The following is a 22,331-nucleotide window of genomic DNA, read 5'->3' as shown; positions in this document are numbered from 1 at the left end:
CGCGCTCAAAGGCGAGGCTCGGACCGCCGTGAAATCAATAATGTACACAGTTCAGGACCCGTACGAAATTATGGAGGCGCTAGAACGGCAATTCGGCGACCCGGAGGAAATTGTGTTAACGGAGTTGCATAATATAAAACGTATGCCGCGCTTGTCAGAAGACAACGCGAACATAGCTTCCTTCGCCGCACATATTGCGAATGCCGTCGCAACCATACGTTCGCTGCGACAAGAGCAGTACCTACACGCGCCTGAACTTGTAAACAAAATCGTGGACAAACTCAATCTGATTGTGCGTTACGAATGGGCAAAATATAGGCAGTCTAATAGTCAAACTCCCGGTCTAGTTGCATTATCGGAGTTTTTGAACGAAATTAGCACTGCAGCCAAACGCATCAACCGACATAGGCCAGCTACATCGCGCTATACCGTAAATGCGGCGTCTTTTGAGCGCGGATCTAAGCGATCGAGTCGAACTCTCCCTAATAGGTCTCGCGCCCCCGTGTCTACCCGCGATAGTAGTAGTAGTAGTGGCTCGGAGTCAGATATTCACGAAACTCATACACGCGAAGATGAGTACAAACCTAAAAATAAAAAGTATACTACCGTCGCGCTCGCGAAACATCGCGATAGTAGTCAAACCACACCGTCCGAACCTAGACTCCGCCAGGAATTGTCCGAATCTACTCCGCCGCGCAATACGTGCCCTATTTGTGAAAAGGAACATACAGTAGACACGTGCGCACAGTTTACGGCGGCAGCAATTCCTGAAAGATGGGAGCTAGTGAAGGAAGCGAGGCTGTGTTTTAATTGTTTAAAATCTGCGCATCATAAACTATTTAAATGTAAATACGTTGCGTGTGGCGTCGGCCAATGCGAGGCAGGCCACCATAAGTTATTACACGGGTTGAACGCGGCCGCGTCCGCGAACGGTAATAACACAACGAGCGCAGTAAATACAATTTCTTTCGCGTCGAATAAGCCCGCAGTAATATCAAGCGTTGGCAGTGGTGCAGGCAATACGTCTTTCGCGTGGGGGAGCGAAAGCTTCCAAGACCCGCTCAAGAACGTGCCCACCACTCCGATATTACCTGCAAAACGGGAAATAGCGTCATTATTCGACCGAAACAAACCCGCTCAAATAGGAGCAACCTCTCGGTGGGTTGTAGAACCCGAACCCAAACGCGATTATAAGCCGCGATCGTCCACACTACGCACGCTCGCGCCCGTCGTCGACAACGCCGCGATACGTCATAAGCGACGACGCGTGTCGAAGTCCGTTCGCCCAAACATGAAAACTAAAAGTAAATTCGAGTACCTACCTGAGGTAAAATGTTTTTCCGAATACACGCATTTAGTTAGGGCCACGGCTAGGGTTCTGGTTGCCGCCGAGGTAAATAATGCCAAGATGCTCTCTAAGAAAATAGACACAGAGATGAACAAAGGGGATTTGATTATTGCGGAAATATCGCTAATCAAACGGAGCCAATATGAAGCCTTTCCAGAAGAGATGGAGTCCCTGGAAGCTGGGCACGCGCTACCGACAAAATCTCCGCTACGAGCGATCGCAGTAAAATTAGATGAATACGGAGTCATCGTGACAGACGTCGGAAGCAAGCAAGTACCCGTCCTGCACGCTAAGGAAGACTTCGCCAAACTGTTGATCCATCATTTTCACACTCTGTGCAACAGCAATCACTCGACATTAATTAGCGAGCTGAAACATAGATATCACATAGTCGGACTGCGCGGTAGTGTTCGTTATAAATCACGTAAGCGCCAATGGTGTCGGACCTGTAGCGGGGCCAACCTCAAGGTTCCCGTGGGCGACTTACCATTAGAAAGGCCTCAAACGAATCCACTAGTATATAACGCGGCAGCTACGGATAAACCCGACTCACACAGCAAGAAACAGAAATTGCACGTAGGCGACAGCGTCACAGTAATCGACTGCTCCGTGCCACAAAGTAAATGGTCTAGAGGCGAAATCGCACAACTCTTTCACGGCCCAGATGGCCACATAAGAGTAGCCATTGTACACACGAGCGCAGGTGACGTCCGCTGCCCAGTTTCCAGGCTTATTCCTACACGCTCCTCTACTATATACGGTGTTGACACACGTGGGGGAGAACTGTCGCGAATAGGTATAAGTAGGTCTAGGCATAAAATAACGTGTAAATAATTGACGATTCTGTTTTATATTCTGTTTGTGTGATAACTGTTTTATTTCCATTTCGTGTGTTTATGTTTTTACTTTTATATGTTTTACTTCTTTTTTGTGCATAGTTATAAGAATCAATGTCCCACAATAAATATTACCTATTCCCTAACTTTGTAAAATAGCGTAAGCTGATTGGCCAATAAATGGATACTGACTCTGCACAACACACCCACGTGACACAGTGGGCGGGGCGCGGTCGCGCTCTCATATAAATATGACTGCCCAACCTAGCCTCGTCAGTCTTTCTACAACACCTCTACACTTAACATCTTATTAACCCTAAAATAAGTGTTCTTACTAACCCTCACACTAACCCGGTAACATGGTGGTGGTATTTCTGAGGTAATTGGCAGCGGTAGCTTCACTTCGGTCAGCGCGTTCCAGTCTTCGGCGTACGAGCTTCAAGAAAAACAGTCTACGCTCAACACCCCTCTTAAGCTTTGCAGCTCTTAACTATGGGTATGTCCACATTAGAGACTTATGTAGAGTATAGCGCTAGGTATATGTTAGGTACCTATAGATGAACTATCTGTACCTAGGTTCTTGTTAAAGCTAGCCTTGATGGATTCCAGTTATGCTGTGTATCGAGTGACCGTGCGAGTATCGTGTGCGGCTTAACGCTGACCACGTGCAACAATAATATGTATATAGTGGGTTCAAAATGTAGCAAATACGATTTGTAGCAAAAACAACAGATGATATTAGCAGTCAAGGTATGTTTAGCGAGTAATTTTTAGGGTCCCGTACCTAAAGGGTAAAAACGGGACCCTATTACTAAGACTCCGCTGTCCGTCTGTCTGTCACCAGGCTGTATCTCATGAACCGTGATAGCTAGACAGTTGAAATTTTCACAGATGATGTATTTCTGTTGCCGCTATAACAAAAAATACTAAAAACAATAATATAAATATTTAAATGGGGCTCCCATACAACAAACGTGATTTTTTTGCTGTTTTTTTCCGTAATGGTACGGAACCCTTCGTGCGCGAGTCCGACTCGCACGGCCGGTTTTTTTTTATGTTGATGCGAAACGTCAGATACGTAAGTCCCGGCCGAAACCGTCCTATCATTATTCTGGTTAGCTTTACTGCCCCACCTCCGATAGTTTAAAAAGTAAGTTCGGCATTGCCAGCCATATCAGAGCACACGCTCGTAATTAGCTATTAGGGTCGCCGTTGCCGATTACGCCATTTTTATGTCATGAGTTCTACGATAGCTTTGAAACTACTAAGCTGATTTTGATGACCTATGTAACCAATCGATTCGTCTTTATGGCCCGAACTACATAGTTAGGCTGACATAAAAATGGTATTTTTTTACATTTTTACATTAGTTATGTTTTATTAACAAGGTAATAAACAGGTTGTCAACTATTGCACATTGCGTCAACAATTGCTACATTTACCTTAAGCGCTTACTTAACATAGCTTCAATTTTTAATTTACTTTCCATTACAGCAATTATTATACCATGTACGTACGTACAGCCCCATATAGATCTCTATTTGTAAAACTATTAAAAGGGTGGGAGATACCACGTATATTCCATACCTATATTATATCGAATTTAAAAATAAGTTCAAAATGCGCAGTTTGCCCTATTTCAGTTGCTTTTGTTTGTATTCATGGACATACATTATACTTGTCTCGTATGTTGCATAACAATAAATATCTCGATCACCTTGGACCATACCCGTGTCCACATAAGTATAATTATAATGATTTATGTACGTTATCTACTCATTATTATTATTTATTATTATTATTCAGAGCCCACTGTGTCCCACTGCTGGGCAAAGGCCTCCCCCCTCTTTTTCCACTCGTCTCTGTTTAATGCTATATCCGGCCAGCCTGTCAAGGAGTCCAAGTTATCCCGCCATCGCCGACGAGGTCTGCCGGATCCCCGGTTAGACTCGTGGGGCTCCCACTCCGTGGTTAACTTGGCCCACAAGTCATCCGGCATTCGGCAGACATGACCAGCCCAGTCCCATTTCAACTTGGCCGCTTTCCGAGCTACGTCTATTATTTGAGTCTTAGAGCGCAGCGTGGTGTTTCGGACTCGATCTCTTAATTTTACACCTCTTATTTTATTTTATCTACTCATAAAGTATTAAAATTGCACTTAGTCATACATTGTCTGTATGCGATGGTTGATACGATTAAACTGAAATAAATGTCATATACGAAGGAAAAAGCTGAGCCGAGCGGTTCAGGCACCTGTCCGGTAAACGGGGGACGCTGGTTCGTTTCCAGCTCTGGACACTGGAGGCTTTGGTCATTTTTCCTTCGTATATGACATTTATTTTAGTTTATACCTATAGTTTAAATAGTAGTGTGCCTACTTGAAAAAACACAAAATAAAATATTTTAATAGAAATTAATTTAATTTGTTCTTAGTGTTGATACTATTGTTAATTTGGTTACAAAAATCGGGATATATTAGTCAATGCTGTTTCGAAAGATTCTCAATGCCATTATACAAACAATAACGGTGCCTAATTCAGTTTGAAACCCATTGATGTCATAACGTTAATGTCCCAGTGCTGGACACTGTCCCAATAGTTGCCACCTTCAGCCGAAGGATTGGAATGGAATATTGGAATGGGCTGTCAAATACTAGGACTACCACTAATGTCCTTTTTAACAACACTCGTTTTGAAAACTCTTTTCATTCTTTGAAATCTGGATGCAGACGTCTAATATACCTAGTTTATTTTTGAAGACCAACATAGCTTAATTTAGGTTTAGCTGTTAGTGCTCATTGTATGAATAAGTGAAATTTTGTCCTTTAGAGTGCAAAGTTTCAGTTGTTTCTTTATGTTAGTGAGAAGGAATATAAGGATGGCTTTTAAACTATAAATTTAAAATGACGGTATTAATTTTGATTAGACCGACCTATTGCTAATATATTTCTCGCAGTGGTGAATAAATTTTATTTTCACATTTCACATCATCTACATATTTGAAAAAGGCCTTTTTTCTGTATAGCAAACGGTACGCCATTTGCAGCATTTAACTGAATTTCGAGATGTACCGCTAGAAGTAGTGCTAGGAGGGAGCAGTGGCACTTTCCTTTCCTGCAAAAATTGCCGTGTGAAGACTATATTGTCATTGAACCGAGCTGACAGGGTCAAAAGCCCCACTTCAATTTGATGACGCTTCCTCGTGCCGCCGCCCTCATTCGGACCCCTGCTCGTTGTTGGATTTATCTGGTTTTTGCCCTCCGCGGTCACACGTAAGAACTTAACGAATCAGGTTCGTATCGGAATACGTTACACGTATAGTTACTTTATAGGTAGTTACAAGTACTTCTATTACTTACATTTAATACAATCACAAATTATATTACATAAAGTAAGTATTAAAAAATAAAGTACACAATTTTTTAGTCGACAGTAATAGGATTTGTATTGTACCTGTTAGTTAGTTAGTTACTTATGCTAGGCATTTTCCGCAAATCGACATCCAATGTGCCTATTTTGCGTGAAACGAGGTAACCCTACTCCAGCTAGCTCTTCAACGAAACCTAGCAAGGTCTTCAAAATTTAAATTGTACTTGTTACATGATCATGTAATTGTAACGCGGCTTCAACGGTACCGGACTGCCAACTTGAAGCGAACGGGTACGATCCTGATTCGTTAAGGTCTGCCAGGATTTTTGGTCCATTGTCAGGATTGCGAGTTTTTTTTTTAACTGGCTATAATTGGCAGAGGACAAAGGTTATGCTACTTAGTAAATACAGCGTATTGTAGGAGGCTAATGGCTAGAAGATTTGGGAATAAGGGTTTTAAAGGGTGAATTTTTGAAGAAATTATCATTCAGGGAATGTCAGGATTTTTAGGGTGATCCGCACTTTTGTCAGGATATTTTTTTTATATGTCAACCCTAGCTCGGAGGAGTCCAGAGCCAAATATACCTAATCTTTTGAATGATAGTGGATTAATAAATAATTTCTTTAGATGTATCCTCTTAAAACCAGACTTAAGTAACGTTCAACACACGACACACAGGTCACAGGTCATTCAACCTGTAGGTTATGTAGAAGACTGTCCAAGCAATTGTGACCCCAAAGGTTAGCGGGATAAGAGTTTAGGTATAAGCAAATAGCAATAGTTGTGAAAGTATTGCACTGGATGGTACTTGCCCTCGATTTCACTGTTTTGTTTCGATTTTAAAGGGTTATGTAAAAACGTACTTTAGTGTATTTTAATAGTAACTTTCCAATCATTGACACCCTGATATATGTTAACAAGTGGGACATTTATCAATGGTACTTTTACGTGCTCACATATACAGTTACAATAAGTAATGATCGTTCTGAAAACTGAGTATGTATAAAAAACATAATAAATGAACTAATAATGGCATTTAAGAGTTAAATCCAGCTATGAGAAAGATCCCACGGCCATTGTACATTGTTCGGTTTTATCACAAATGTACTACTTTTATTACTTTGTGTACAGTTAGAAGCAAAAGTGGGTACAGTTACGCAAAATCCTAATTTAAGTGGTAATCGTTTACCTATACAAAACGCCAATCGAAACCCGAATCTTAAATCGCCGCTATACTTACTCAACCTCGTATCTGCAACACTCATTTGATGACAAAAACACCCGTATTCCGAATGAAAGAAAAGCGACATTTCCATCAAATTATTTTTGCAGATATGAGGTTGAGTAAGTATAGCGCCGAAATAGTCAAACCAAGAAAAGTATGCAGAGATTTTGACAGCACTCAAAGTGCAGGTGTTGTTTTTAACGTCAAACTTCTATGAAATTATAATGATGTATAAATAACACTGGCACTGCGTGTGCCGTCAAAATCCCTGCAGACTTTTCTTGGTCTAACTCTAGGTAATGCATGGAAATGTTCACGTGAGTTTTCGTTCTCGTCTGTCATCCCGATACATTTGTGGTATTTTCTATAAAAAGGGACCTTATTGTCGATGGCGCATACGCCATTATAAACGATGCTCCGATATAAATACAATGCCGCGCGACGCTGTGCGGCGTAAGCGCCATCGACAATAAGGTCCCTTTTCTTAGAAAATGCCCCATTTTACTTTTAGATTAGATTAGATCCCTAAGTGGTCTGACCCATAGCACTGTTCTTTCATTTAAGGCCGTTCCATCGGTTTGCCGCTGTCTTTGTCACATTTCGCAAGAAAGAACGGGAAAGAACATACGCGCCAAGTGTCAATTTTGTTCGAATTTTGTCGGTTTTTATTTATTTTAAAAACGTTACCTTACAACATCGAAATTCTAAAGCTATGAAATTACTATTTATGTTAAGATTGTTTTTTCTTCTTTTTTTGTTTAAAGTATCAAATAATAAATAACCGAGTAAAGTAGGATTAAAAGTCCGAGTTAGAGGTTACTTTGGGAATTAATTGTATCGAGCGAAGTGTCATAATTCGTGTATCGGAAGCTATGTTGATAAAGATAATATAGTCAAGAACTACATATATTTTTTTCACGTCTATGAATATCAACGCCTCTTAGAAAAACATGATCATATAAGGAGATTTTTCGCCTTCTGGCTCAGGGAACCGCCTTAAGTAAAGTTACCATCATAAGGCGATTCGCCTGCTATCGTTTGCCTCCTATGCCATAAAAAAAAGGTTTGTTTACTAGCTATTCTAGCTAACAATGATGTTAGCGTGTGCGTAACCTTTTTGGATATTACTGGAATACTATCGACTGTCGTATGCATCAGTCTATATATACTTAGTTAAAGGTGGAAAAAACACAGATCATTGTTTGATAAAAACTTTATATTCTTAGTATTCCAAAAGTGAATAAAATTGCATTTTATAGTTTCACAATCTCACTTAATTTGCCTAGATGAGAGCCTCTACCTCTGGTAGTGGTTGTACCTATACCTAATACTTTTTATGCTGCCTGTACCAATCTGTAACGGCAGATGTAGATAATCTGACCTGACAGGAATTTAGTCTAGATTTGTGTGTGAAAATAATTTTAAACAAAGACGAGTTATATATATTTTTGCACTAGAGTAAAAGTATTTGGTTATATTTTTTTTATATACTACGTCGGTGGCAAACAAGCATACGGCCCGCCAGATGTTAAGCAGTGTCCATAGCCTATGTACGCCTGCAACTCCAGAGGAGTTACACGCGCGTTGCCGACCCTAACACTCCTCTCCCTCGTTGAGCTCTGGCAACCTTACTCACCGGCAGGAACACAACACTAATGAGTAGGGTTTAGTGTTATTTGGCTGCGGTTTTCTGTAAGGTGGAGGTACTTCCCCAGTTGGGCTCTGCTCTAGATCTGGAATGACATCCGCTGTCCTGTACCCTACCACACAAAGCGAGAGGTCATTCACAGTGCCCATGCCTCTTCTTGCCCATTATTAAGATAATCCAGCATAAATATAGAAAGGTCGTGTTATCTTATACCTATCGGCCAAAAATGCTTTCGTTATAATCTTTACCTGTACCAAAATTGCGAGCATTTATTTCACCAACAACTTTCGGGCAGAAAAAAATTAACCTTTAGAAACATCTAGGGTAGGGTAGGAAACAGTGGCTCGGAAAAAAGGGTGGGGCAGTGGCTCTCTCAACCTAATTCCAACATGATAGAGGCGATATTGGGGCGACTGAGCCACTGTTTGCTACCCGACCTTATGATCCGTGGTTCATGGACCGTGGTCCACGATTAGTTTTGTGACTATGGATGGATGTTTTGATCATGGATCAGATTTTATCAATAACTATATTCAATTAAATAAATAATTCAGTCTAAGATATCCGTCTCATTGCTACACAGCCATCCTCTCGAATGCGCGAGAGTGCTTGGCCTATATTCACAGGGCAAAAATCACTTGCGTTTCTATGTGTAAACGGCACGTCCCTACACGCGTCATGCTGCTTGAAAATAGTACTGAGCCGCGGGGCGAGGTAATTCGAGTCGGGGCGGGGCGATGCGTAGCCGTTCTGTATGACAATACTATTTCTTATTATTCTGTGCTATAATCCCCACGCTGGTCCAATGCGGATTAGAGACTTCACATACACCTTTGAATTTCTTGGCTGATGTAGGTAATGCAGGATTCCTCACGATATTTTCATTCACCAAATAGCTAGTGAGAAATACCAAATTATATTCCGTAGGTACAAGGTTCGAAAAACTCACGAATTTGAACCCACGACCTTCGGATTGAAAGTTGGACGTCATAATATCGACTCGGACACCACCGCTTTTATCAATTGTTGATGATTAATTGATTATTGTCTTGTGTTGTTTCAGAACAAGATGAAGGTCCTCCTATGTGTCACAGTTGCCGTGCTGGTGTGCGGAGCGCTCGCCAAGAACAAGAAAAGCGAAGATAATAATAAAGTAAGTTTCCTGTAGCTGTACCACGAGTTGACACTTAACATTTAGAATTAGAATTATTTTATTCATAAGCAAAAACAAACGAGACATTACACAACACATGACACAACCACCACAAAAGAGGCATTATTCAACGGAGCCACGCCGTTCTGTCGCCAAAATAATGTTTAGTTTTTATGTTTATGAAATTTATATGTGTGTTAGTCTGTAAGGTATATGTTATATGGGCCTTGTTGCCTGAATTAAATTTTAAAATAAAATAAATAAATTACATAATATAAAAGGAACACAACGCTGCGCGCAAAAACCCGCATTGCTGACGTCAATGAGAAGACTGCTAGGCTCAAATGGGACTGGGCCGGTCACGTCTGCCGCATGCATCCAGACAGATGGGCTAGCATAGCCACCAAATGGATGCCTGAAGAGGGGCGCGGACCCGGCAGGCTCAAACGGAGATGGCGGGACGACCTAGACACCTTTCTCAACAACTGGCCGGAGGAGGCACTATATCGGGAGTCGTGGAAGGGGGGAGGCCTTTGCCCAGCAATGGGACACCATAATAGGCTAGTAAAAAAAATATATATAAAAGAAAACATAGAGTAAGATTAAAGTAACAGGCAAGAAGAAAAAAGATATAAGACATTATATTACGTTAGCGATTGCGTAAACTAGATCGCAGTTCATCTTGCTAGCACTGATATATTGATGACCGGTCTGGCCTAGTGGGTAGTGACCCTGCCTGTGAAGCCGATGGTCCTGGGTTCGAATCCCGGTAAGGGCATTTATTTGTGTGATGAACACAGATATTCGTTCCTGAGTCAGGGGTGTTTTCTATTTATATGTATTGTATAAGTATATCTATATAAGTATATGTATATCGTCGCCTAGCACCCATAGTACAAGCTTTGCTTAGTTTAGAGCTAGGTTGATGTGTGTAAGATGTCCCCTAATATTTATTTATTTATTGGTGCAATAGAGCGGAAATGCCATCGAGTTCACGCTATGTTAATGTCAAATGCTAACCCGTGGTAGCCGTGCTGGTATTATTCTGATAAAGTTGACTGACCAATTGTAGACCTTATTCTAACGACTTAGGGACGTCGGTTGGTCACTTAACTGTGCTGCGCCTAGTGACCATAAGGTCACTACACTATGTAGTATAAAAATGTAAGCATATACATATATGTCTTTTATAATACTGAATAAAGATAATTTTTTTTTTTTTTTTTGGAAGTAATTGAAAAGAGAAAAGAAGTTGGCTAACCTTGGAACGCGCATAGTGGCCCTTACAAGTGGCCACACAGGACGTACAATACACAAAGTGCTTATGCAAATCCCCGAGTAACGGCTAGTTTTCTACTTTCCCTCGAACTCTTGAGAGTTTTACCACGTACACGTATATTAAATTACCATATTTCACACTGTTAACTGATACGTACATAGTAGACCTTATTGTAAAAATAGTAAGATCCATCGATGGTTAATCCATAAGTGTGTTGCATCCAGTACTCGTATCACGAATCAATTGTCTTATTCTTATTGCCTTCTTTCACTTTCTCGTGGAACACAGTATGGCTATGAAACAAGTAATAGTTATTTGTGCAACAAGAGAGGAAAGTTGGTTTGTCTTGCGAGTGTTGATTTTGAGTCCCGACTAAGCGAAAGATTCTATAATTGAGTTAGAATCTTGAGCGTAGCGAGGGACTCAAAAACGCGAGACGTAAAATTACTTTGCTCTTGTGTGACACATACCTCACCACCTCAGTAGTGAGAACATATTAAAAAAACCGGCCAAGTGCGAGTCGGACTCGCGTTCCAAGGGTTCCGTACATTACACAATTTAAATAATGTATTTTTTATGTGAAATGTCTTTAAATAATTACCCTTTGGGTACGGAACCCTATAAAAACCCGTAGGGGTCGGATCGAAAACTAAGTAATTAAGTCCGACGTACGCTTGACTGCACATTTCTAATAGGTTTTCCGGTGATCTATAGGTAAAGATCTATTTTGTGTATTTTTTTCAAAATCTTTGACCCAGTAGTTTCGGAGATAAAGGGGGGAAATGGTCATTTTTTGCCTAGTTTCTTGAATAACTTCTAAACTATTTATCTTAAAATTATAAAAAAAATATATTCGAGATTCTCACAATGAGCTCTTTCATTTGATATGTAACACGATATAGTTTGACAAACTTTATTTTTTAATTTTCTCATTTACCCCCCAAAAGTGGCCCCCGTGGGTAAAATTAATTTGTTTACGTTACATGTCCATCTTTGGGTCATAAACTTACATATGTGTACCAAATTTCAACTAAATTGGTCCAGTAGTTTTGGAGAAAATAGGCAGCTGTGACAGACGGACAGACAGACGCACGAGTAATTCTATAAGGGTTCCGTTTTTTCCTTTTGAGGTACGGAACCCTAAAAATAAATTTTATGTATTTCGAATTTGACCCCGAAGTATGAAGTGGCAGTTCATGGGCTTCACTAAATTAAAAAGCTACTATATGTTTCACTCCCTGGAGTGACGAAAGTCGCACTTTAGTCACTTTCTGAAGTGACAAAAGTCGCACTTTAGTCACTTCCTGGAGTGACAAAAGTAGCGTTGTTCGAGCTGCAGTAGGCCGAGCACATGACTGACGCGACAGTATCTCGCCGCGAGATAGACTACCCGTCTTTTACTTACTGTATGAATTAAAGGGGGACGGGTAGTCTATGTCGCGGCGAGATACTCTCGCGCCAATCATGTGCTAGCCCGGCAGAGGTGAAAAAACTATAACATACCAGCTTGTTACCTTATTTTTCAATTGTTCATTTTTCCATCTACGGCTACGGCTTGATCTGTAGAAATGTAGGTACTAAGACTGGCCGACTCACCGTCCCAGCTAAAGTAATTACATATTCAGTTCGACGAGATTTCAAACATATTGAATTGGAATAATGTTGCAATTGTTTTGTTTCGTTCAATTTTCAAACTAATAAAATCAAAAACTGTAATAGATGTCATATATTAAAGAAAAAGTGACGAAGCCCTCCAGTGGTGAAGGCCGGAGGCCACTTGTAGCGTTAGGTATCTAGGGCAGATGAGTGACAAGGCCTAGGCTACAAAGATAGTGTTTTATTGGGGCTTAAACGCGTGGGTCGTTAGCCTTTTTGGTGACGGCACTTGGATCGGTGTGTAGCTGGATGTTACTGTCCTGGTCTGGCGTTCCTGGCGTAGTGGCAGCCCGGCGTTTAGCGCTGGACAGCGAGAGGAGCACAGGCGCGGAGGTTGAACGACCAATTAGCCGTAGGGTAGGGTAGCTGGAGGGCTTCGTCACTTTTTCTTTAATATCTACACAGTCTATTACAGTTCTATTACAGTTTTTAATTTATATATAGTAGTGTGACTACTTTAAAAAACACAAATCAAAATATCTAATAAAATAATTTGATTTGTTCTCAAACTTGTTAATAAAATCAACTTTATCTCCTAATTTGTCTCGCCACCGAATTACTATGGATTCATAAAAGAGCATTAAGGAGTAGACTCGCAAGTTTTTTAGCAAAGTGTACGGAGTAGCGTGAGTCATACTTTAGCCTTCTAGCCACACAATTTATAATCTTACAGTACCTACACCCGTCACCAGTAGCAGGTCATCCTTCCGGGCAAATACCCTTTAATAAGGACAATTGTCTGCATCACGCTTTGAATTCCTGACCTATTGACCCTCGGCCTCAATGGCCAATGCAACATGCAATTTATAATCTAAACAGTAGTACATCGAGCTACTAAGCTTTGCAACAAGACAAAACTAACGTAATCTACTTTTAACTAAAAATAATAATAATACTCAACTTGACATCAATAAATGACGTCCCGGTCCCACAGGTCCAGGAGACTAAGTATTATCGACAGGATTGACCGGCTCCCAACATAGACCAAATGGGGCATTTTCTATGAAAAGGGACCTTATTGTCGATGGCGCTTACGCCGCACAGCGTCGCGCGGCATTGTGTTTATTTCGGAGCATCGTTTATAATGGCGTAAGCGCCATCGACAATAAGGTCCCTTTTTATAGAAAATACCACAAATATGTAATAAACTGATGGCCTCGGCTTGCTTTGCTTTGTCTAGGCTTGCCCCCACGTTGTCTACTGACAATCTCAAAAAAGCATATATTATTTTGGATATTTTCATGGATTTGATCTATGGGCCACATTTGCTGATCGAGATAGATCATTTAAACTACAAAAGCGAGCATTACGAATCATTGCAAGAAATACGGCCGATCACACGGCTAGGGACCTGTTTAGACACCACAAAATCTTGACGCTGCCCAGTGTATAAGTACATACTAACCGCTTGCCTATACATTAGAATAAATAAGCACAACTACTCGGCTTACGGTGTTAGAAGATAGGTCTGTGGTTAGTAACTAGTTAATAATCTGTGGTTAGAAGCGATAGGCGTCGCGCGCTAAATCTACTCGCGCCCCCGCGGCGACGGTTGGCCAAGGCCCGAGCATCTCTCGGCGTCTTTGGGCCTAAAATATACAAACACAATTTTCTAAAATAAATTAAAGACTTTACTCTTATTAAATGTGCTTGTTACGACATAAACGAATTCGAAATACCTATAAGTGATATATAATTTGTATTTAATTGAATCGACGATACTTTGACATTCTGTAATTCTAAATCAATTTATAACAATTAATTCTAAATTCTAAATCAATTTATAACATGACCGTTTTAGATGACTGAAAACCTTACGGATCCGGGTTTTAGCTCAATAGGTCTGCAGCTAAACTTTTCCAAATGCGAGCTCTTTATCAACAAGCCCCTTCCTGCCGTCGACATGAGAAACATAATCTCATACTTTAATATTCTAGCTCCCAATATCAAAATAATTGTCAAACAATCCCTTCGACTCCTAGGCGCTCAACGAACATCTCAATATCCATATTCAATATTCGGACCGCCTTTTAAAAATCAGCGCACACATGGCATTAGTTATCATAAAGTTTTGCTTGTTCGTTCCCAAATTTACATACATACTCAGATGTAGTCCCATTTGGAAATATCCCCACCTTATCGAGCCATTAGATTCCATACTCAAAACCACTCTCTCATCAATCCTTAACATCCACCTCGATAATCGCGCCTGGTCTCAGGCCTCCTTGCCAATCCGGCATGGCGGCCTGGGCATATGCCAAGTCGTCAGTGTGGCCCTCCCTGCGTTTTTGGCCTCATTTCACAGTACACAGAACCTTGCGTGTAAGATTTTTTGCCCAGCTGATGGAAACGTGTGCACCACCACCCTGAATGAGGCCAAAGATGTCTGGTTGCAGTCTTGCCCAGGCAGCCCTGAGCCCGCTTCCGGTTTCCCTTAAATCACAAAAACAGTGGGACGAGCCGCTCTGCAGATCAACTTTAAAAGAACTCACTGACTCTGCTCACAGTTCAGTAGAGCGCGCTCGTCTGCTGGCAGTGGCTGAACCGGAAGCGGGCTATTTGCTTCACGCATTACCATCTACCAATATTGGCACCCTCCTTGATAAAACGACCCTCACTCTTGCCACCTGTTTACGACTGGGCACCAAAACTAATGAGCCCCACCGCTGTCGCTGTGGCACCATGGTAGACGAGCTGGGTCACCACGGCTTATTCTGCCAGAGGAGCGCGGGCCGTATCTCCCGCCACGCATCCTTGAATGATGTCATCCGTATTAGGGCGCTTGCTTCCGTCAGCGTGCCGGCCATACTTGAGCCGAACGGTATCGCACGCGACGACGGCAAGCGGCCCGACGGGATGTCACTCATTCCATGGAGGCTGGGGAGGACGCTTGTGTGGGACGCCACCTGCGTTGACACGCTCGCGCCGTCCTCCCTACAGGCGACCTCCGTCAAGGCGGGTGCTGCGGCCACAACGGCAGTACTAAACAAGCGGCGCAAATATGCTATCCTCGGCGAGGGCTACATATTTGCGCCGTTCGGAGTCGAAACTCTGGGACCGTGGGGGCCCAGTGCCAAATCATTATTTAAGGATATTTCCGAGCGCCTTGTAGACGCCTCTGGTGACCAGAGGGCTGGCAGCTACTTCGGTCAGAGACTAAGTCTGGCCATCCAAAGAGGTAACGCTGCAAGTCTTCTGGGCACCATTACACATGATAGCGACCTGGGGAGCATTTTTTATTTATAAGTTTACTTTAAGTTTTATAAGTTTAGTTTAGTTTTAGAGATTAGTTAGTTTATTTAATTTTAAATTTATTACATTATATATTGTTATTTATAACATTATTATCTGATTATTTACTTGACATGTACTTACAAATAACTGAGATATTGAAATTGTATTTAATTATATCTACCGTGCATTTAAATTTAATCTTCAATCATGCAGAAATATGACGTGTAAAAAATTGTATTCTTTTACCAATAAAAATCTGAATCTGAAATCTAATCTACTAAATATTTCAGCTAATCTACTATCTACAATAAGTATTTCTGATTTACTCTGAAAAATAAAACATTATGATTGATTTACCTATCCGCGGAATAATAACGTGCTAGTCATATCATTATCGTTACCATTATACATAGCTTTTTACGCGGTGGAAGGGTGTTAACATTAATTGCATGCAAAGAAAACATACGCATGATTAACACTGCCACTGACTAGCATGTTATTATTTAACGAATTAAAGCGGATTACTAAAGCAATATTCTTGTTTTAATTAATATGGATTTCCGCAAAGTAACGGTTGACTTTAATTCACCTAGGTACCTAATTCAATAGTCCAAAACTACCTGCCTGTCTATTTTGGGCACCGCATAAACTGCGAGTAGTTTACCGTACACCGTGCGTAGGCCTTTACAATTTGGCAAACTTTAATCACGTTGTCCTAGCGGCATCATTTCTGACGAGACATTTTAGCTAGCTAACTAATAGTTTAAGTTAGATTGAGTGCCTTTCACCCGAGATAAACACTAGATAATTTTCATTTCGAATTCGTGGAAAGTATAACAGTGTATTTTATAAAACATAACTAAGTACCTAAACCATGCTCCCATTTGTTTCAGGTGAAAATAGCGCTGTACTACGAAAGCTTGTGCCCCGACAGCAAAAGGTTCATCACGGAGCAGCTGGCCCCCGTGTGGCGGGATTTCAAAGGCTCCGTCAAGGTCAAACTCGTGCCTTATGGCAAGAGCACGGTGAGTGTACTGTCCTATACATTTACACCGTGTGCCCCGTAAAATAGTAGCTGTACTACGAATGTGCCCCGACAGAAAAAGGTTCGTCACGGAATTCACGGAGCAGCTGGCCCCCGTGTGGTGGGACTTTAAAGGCTCCGTCAATGTCAAACTCGTGCCCTTTATGGCAAGAGCACGGTGAGTGTAATATAGTCCCTCTACAGCATATACACCGTAACACCGTGTGCCGCATAGAATAGCGCTGTAGGTACTGTAGGGTTGTAGGTCCGGCGTTTAATTTAATTAAATCTTGTTTTTGTTTCAGCACGACAAGGTGAACGGCAAATGGCAGTTCAACTGCCACCACGGCCCTGATGAGTGTTACGGCAATAAGGTAACACATGGTTAAAATATGATAGGTAATTTCGCAAATAGGATAAACCCGAAAATCATTTATTAATCAGTCATCACTCATTTTCCGGTATCAGTATCTGTATCAGTCATCGCTCGTTTTCCGTTGTATAAGAGTACCTTTTTCGGAATTATCCGCCACTTTTTAGTGTTTTTTACTTCGCAATTGCCCGCATACACCCTATTTCAATAAACATTCATAATTATGATGAAATGAAAGCCTAATGCAATTCTAAATCCAAGTTTTAGAATAGCTACAAGATTTTTCGTTCTTTTTTCCAGGTCCAATCTTGCATCCTGAAGGACAAAGTGCTGGCTGACACGGAGAAGATGGACCTGGTTATCTGCCTCATGGGACAGGCCAGCCCCGACAAGTCCCTCGACACGGTAAGATTGCCGAATTCATAGACATTTTCAGTATAAAAAAAAACAATATAAAATAATATTATTGTGTATTGTAGATAGTCAGTCTTAGAATAAATTTAAAAGTGGAAAAATTACTGCCTCGGGTGAGACATGAACTCACGGCCTCTGGATCGATACTGCAGCGCTCTGCCAACTGAGCCACCAAGACCTCATCCATAGCCAGCGAATCTTTCCACCATATGGGTCTAGGCAACCCAAGGCAATAATATTTCCACTTTTAAATTTATTCTAAGCTTCGTTCAGCAAGCATCGTTCGCTTGTTAAATAATTAATTTAGAGTCGGTTTTATCTGTTAAATTGTAGTAGGTACGTGTCAAGTCCGCGCCGACTTGTCAGCGCCAAAGTTTGGCGGGCCGCTATAAATGTCTTACTTTGATAGGAAATCAGGAAGTAACGCTTAAGACCAGTTCAGACAGCACAATTTTTTGCAGATCGTGTTGACGTTTGACGCAGAAATGAAATCGGCTCGCCGATCCCACTTGATTCGATTGTAAGATTACGACCGATCAAATGGAAGAATGGATAATTGAAATGGAGGAAAGAAATCGATAGGGCTCTAATTAACTTACTTTTTGTTACAGTGCCTAGAGAAAATCAACAAGTTATCAGAGTCAACCAAGCTGAAGCAGTGCGCGAGCGGCACCCAAGGAGACAACCTGCTCGCTGGTTACGGAGACAAGACTGATGGCGTACAGCGCCCTCTGGCGTTCGTGCCTACCATCGTGGTTAATGAGGTAAAAGGACAACCTTCGGGTCAGTTAGGGGGACTAGGGGACAGTTGGGGAGACAATCTACTCCCTGGTTATGGGGACAAAACCGATAGAGTATTTTCATACATATTTCATACAGCGCCCTTTATACCTACCATCGTGGTTAACGAGGTAAAGGACAACCTTCGGGACAGTAAGGGGGACTAGGGGACAGTTGGGGAGACAACCTACTTCCTGGTTATGGGGACAAAACTGATAGAGTACAGCGCCCTTTATACCTACCATCGTGGTTAACGAGGTATGCAACTCAAGGGGGCAGTTAGGGAGACAGGGGTACAGTTAGGGTGACAGGGAGACAATCTACTGGCTGATTACGGGGACAAAACTTATTAGCGTAAAGCGCCCTCTCGCTTTTGTACCGACCATTATAATTACGAGGGGCAGTTTAAACTGTGTTAATGATATTACTTGAAAAGATAGTTCGAATACTTCTATAAGTCAATTCTTTACCCAATCCATCTAGTTGTCTACCAGTTCTGGCAGTATAAAACGACTTTGCCGTCGTTATACAAATGACTATAGATTAAAAATTCTTAATTTCCATTTACAGAAATTCAGCCAAGAAAACCAGGATGCTGCTTTCACCAACCTGAAGTCCGTGATCTGCCGCGTGGCCACGGGCACCAAACCCTCCGCCTGCTAACACTTCATACATATTTCATACAGTATACATACTTCATACATACAAAGATTTCAAAAGTAAAGATAGGCCCGTTCATATAATTTCGACCGAACATTCTCGTTTGGTGTTCCTCGGTAGAATGCTACAACGCGATTGGTTGATGAGTTCGCATCACGCGCGCGATTTGTCGCAAATAGTTGCGTTGGACTGCACGATTGGCTCGCATTCGTGTACAGCGGAGTGAGTGACACCATTCTTGGTGCCCGTAAGGCCCGTCTTCTTCACACTTCATTCATCATTAGTGCACTTTGCACTGTATACAAATATTTTCATTCATGTTTACGTTTTGTTTACATACGTATATATAAACTTTAAACGACGTAAATAATGAGTATAGTTTGTCAAAGGACTGTCTCATTTCAAACATAGACAGAGAGAATCATACTATCTTTGCCTTACACTAGTACTAGCACACAAGAGAAGAAATAAGTATAGTTTTTTTTGTTCTTATTTACTCACTATTTGGTTTGACCAATAGGTACGGATCAAAGTACACTTTATTACATACTGTAAACTAACTCGCATTCCATAAACATTTTTAGTTAAATTTTAAACGGAAATTAATTGTCAGCGTTTTTTTTTTTCTTAAAATAGGTATAACAATGTTATTTTCAAACTATCAAAGAATACCTTCTATAATTAATATTATATACATAATTTCTATCGCAGAGAAAAACCACTGTAAAACCATATGAATATTTCTTATATAAAGTTATGAATCTTTGAAAATTGTAGTTTTGATGACTGAAGTACCTACAGTAAGTATTAATTTATAAAATCAAAGCTTCCAATTGTTTTAAAATAAGTTTAGATTGTAAGAATACTTTTGTAAAATTTTATGTGTAAAAATAAAATATGAATAAGACTAATTGTAAATGTTTTATTTGCTTTTATCTTGTTGCCGACGGTTCGACCCCCCCCCCCCCCCCCCTTAACTTCACTGTAATTAATAATTGTACTTAATAAAAGGTTTTAATAATAAGAAAACCGGTTTTGCATAAAAATAAAGAGTTCAATAAAACGACACTGGAATCAATAAAACTATATTTACAAAACAACGCACATATCCCTTATTATTACGATATTTCACAAAACCTTACCTATATTTTACAAAATCAGGAATCCGACTTAGAACTCATTTCTCACTCTGTGTTTAAAAGTTCTGACCGATTCTGACTTACGGACCATTTTATGTATTTTACAAGTAGGTACCTATATGTTATTCATGACTGTGATTATGTACAGATATTTTAAAATTAGTTGGGAGATTGCCAGATCATATTTCTATGGTTTAAATACATTCTATTTTCTACTTTAACCCAAACAAAACAGAATTCATCATTCGGAATATCAGCGCTGGAAGCCACCAGCAACATGCTGAGATGAGGCAATTTTGTGGCCCTTTAATCTTGGGATTCCATACCCAAAGGGTAAAAACGGGACCCTATTACTAAGACTCCGCTGTCTGTCTGTCACCAGGCTGTATCTCATGAACCGTGATAGCTAGAGCTGAAATTTTCACAGATGATGTATTTCTGTTGCCGCTATAACAACAAATACTAAAAACAGAATAAAATAAATATTTAAGTGGAACTCCCATACAACAAACGTGATTTTTTGCCGTTTTTGAGCGTAATGGTACGGAACCCTTCGTGCGCGAGTACGACCCGCACTTGACCGGTTTTTATATTATTTAATTTGTCTCGTTTATGCTTACGAATAAAAATAATTGTATAATTCTATTTGAATTAATTATTAATATTTCAAACATGGCCAATGGCGTGATGCTTATAAGTGGACTACATCACTGTAGAACAAAGTATTTAGAGTGTAAGTAGAAAATTGCTCCCAACGTGTACTTGGTTTCTTCGGTCATCTGAGCAGGGCAGGGCCAGATAGCCTGGAAAGGCTCATAATTACTGGCCGCATGGCAAGGAAGCGTAGGGATGGACGTATGGCCACGCGTTGGGCGGACAGAATAACATCAGTGACAAACGCCACACTGCAGGCTAGCATGCACTGGGCCCAAGACAGAGCGGCCTGGAGAGCACTGGTGAAGAGTGTCCACACTCGTCACGTCCCTCAGCCATGAGGTTACGACAAAGAAGAAGAAGTAGAAAATCAAATGTATAAAAACAACCTGACAATCACATACTACATACTGTATAAATTGAAAACTACTCCCAAAAAACGATTTCATCACTGATCAAACTAAAAAACGGTTCACGCAAATTTTCAACCCTCTCACCACCATAACACTGAACAAATCAAATTATTTTTATTTGTTTTTAAGTATAGTCAGTATATTAATAACTGTAATAGATGTCATATATTAAAGAAAAAGTGACGAAGCCCTCCAGTGGTGAAGGCCGGATTCGAACCGGCGTCTTTAGCTATCGCGGCTAACGCCATGAACCCCTAGGCCACCTCGCCACGGCGGTGCCCGTCCGTATTTCTCGACTATATGCCATCTTAGTAAGACTAGGCGTCTTTGACCAGCTCTAAGGGCAAGCAGTGCGCGCTTGCACCTCCTAAACGAAAAAAAAAAAAAACAAACAAATCAAAGTATTTAATAAAATAATTTGATTTGTTCCCAAACTTGTTTATAGTCAGTATAGTCATACTACTATTTCAGTTTAAAATATACTTTGAACTGTGAAAACTAGGCGTCATTTATTTGGGTATAGAATTCTCGAATTTAAAAGAGCTAATTAAATAAAAAAAATATTGTAGTAAAAAAACACAGTAAACATTCTCGCAAACATTGACGTATTATATCTAAGGACGGGCCGGGCCTTACGGGCAATAAGAATGGCAGTAGTTGTTCAATTGGTGCACAACTATGAATATGGCGGTGGTAGGGTTAAATTCTATTATTTACATAAAAAAAATATACAATATGAAAAATAATCAACATATTTAGATGAGAACGGTTTCACTCACTTGTATTTTTAGTCGCTCTAGGCGACATGTTTCGGATTCTTTCGGAATCCACGTTTTGGTGCACGACGTACAACCGCCGCGGACACTCGTACCTGAGGAAGGATTCCCAAAGAATCCGAAACATGTCGCCTAAAGCGACTAAAAATACAAGTGAGTGAAACCGTTCTCATCTAAATATTTTGAAATATGTCTCACGATAGTTTAAGTTCGAATAATCAACATAATTTCAGTTTCAGTAAAGCATAAAAAAAACCAATTACACATTTTATCATTATTTTAATAGTCACAACTATTACGTCATCTTATTATATTTGACTATTAAGTTATGTTTTGAATATTTTTTGTAA

At 40.6% G+C, this 22,331-nt stretch overlaps 1 protein-coding gene across 2 annotated transcripts in view; it reads left to right on the top strand.

The window, feature by feature from the left end:
- Positions 1–19,906, top strand: part of LOC134752176 (GILT-like protein 1) — a 32,593-nt gene extending 12,687 nt beyond the window's left edge. For both annotated transcript variants that reach the window (XM_063687787.1, XM_063687786.1), the window contains exons 2-7: positions 9,490–9,579; positions 16,642–16,773; positions 17,078–17,146; positions 17,446–17,550; positions 18,171–18,323; positions 18,910–19,906. In XM_063687787.1, coding sequence (XP_063543857.1) covers positions 9,496–9,579; positions 16,642–16,773; positions 17,078–17,146; positions 17,446–17,550; positions 18,171–18,323; positions 18,910–19,002 — 636 coding nt within the window. In that variant the 5' untranslated portion in view covers positions 9,490–9,495 and the 3' untranslated portion in view covers positions 19,003–19,906. The remainder of the gene's footprint in view (positions 1–9,489; positions 9,580–16,641; positions 16,774–17,077; positions 17,147–17,445; positions 17,551–18,170; positions 18,324–18,909) is intronic.
- Positions 19,907–22,331: the final 2,425 nt, after the last annotated feature.

The sequence above is a fragment of the Cydia strobilella genome, chromosome 24 (genome assembly GCF_947568885.1).
Source record: "Cydia strobilella chromosome 24, ilCydStro3.1, whole genome shotgun sequence".
Taxonomy (NCBI): Eukaryota; Metazoa; Arthropoda; class Insecta; order Lepidoptera; family Tortricidae; genus Cydia; species Cydia strobilella.
Note: the sequence above shows the minus strand (reverse complement) of the source record. Positions and strands in the feature narration are given on the sequence as shown.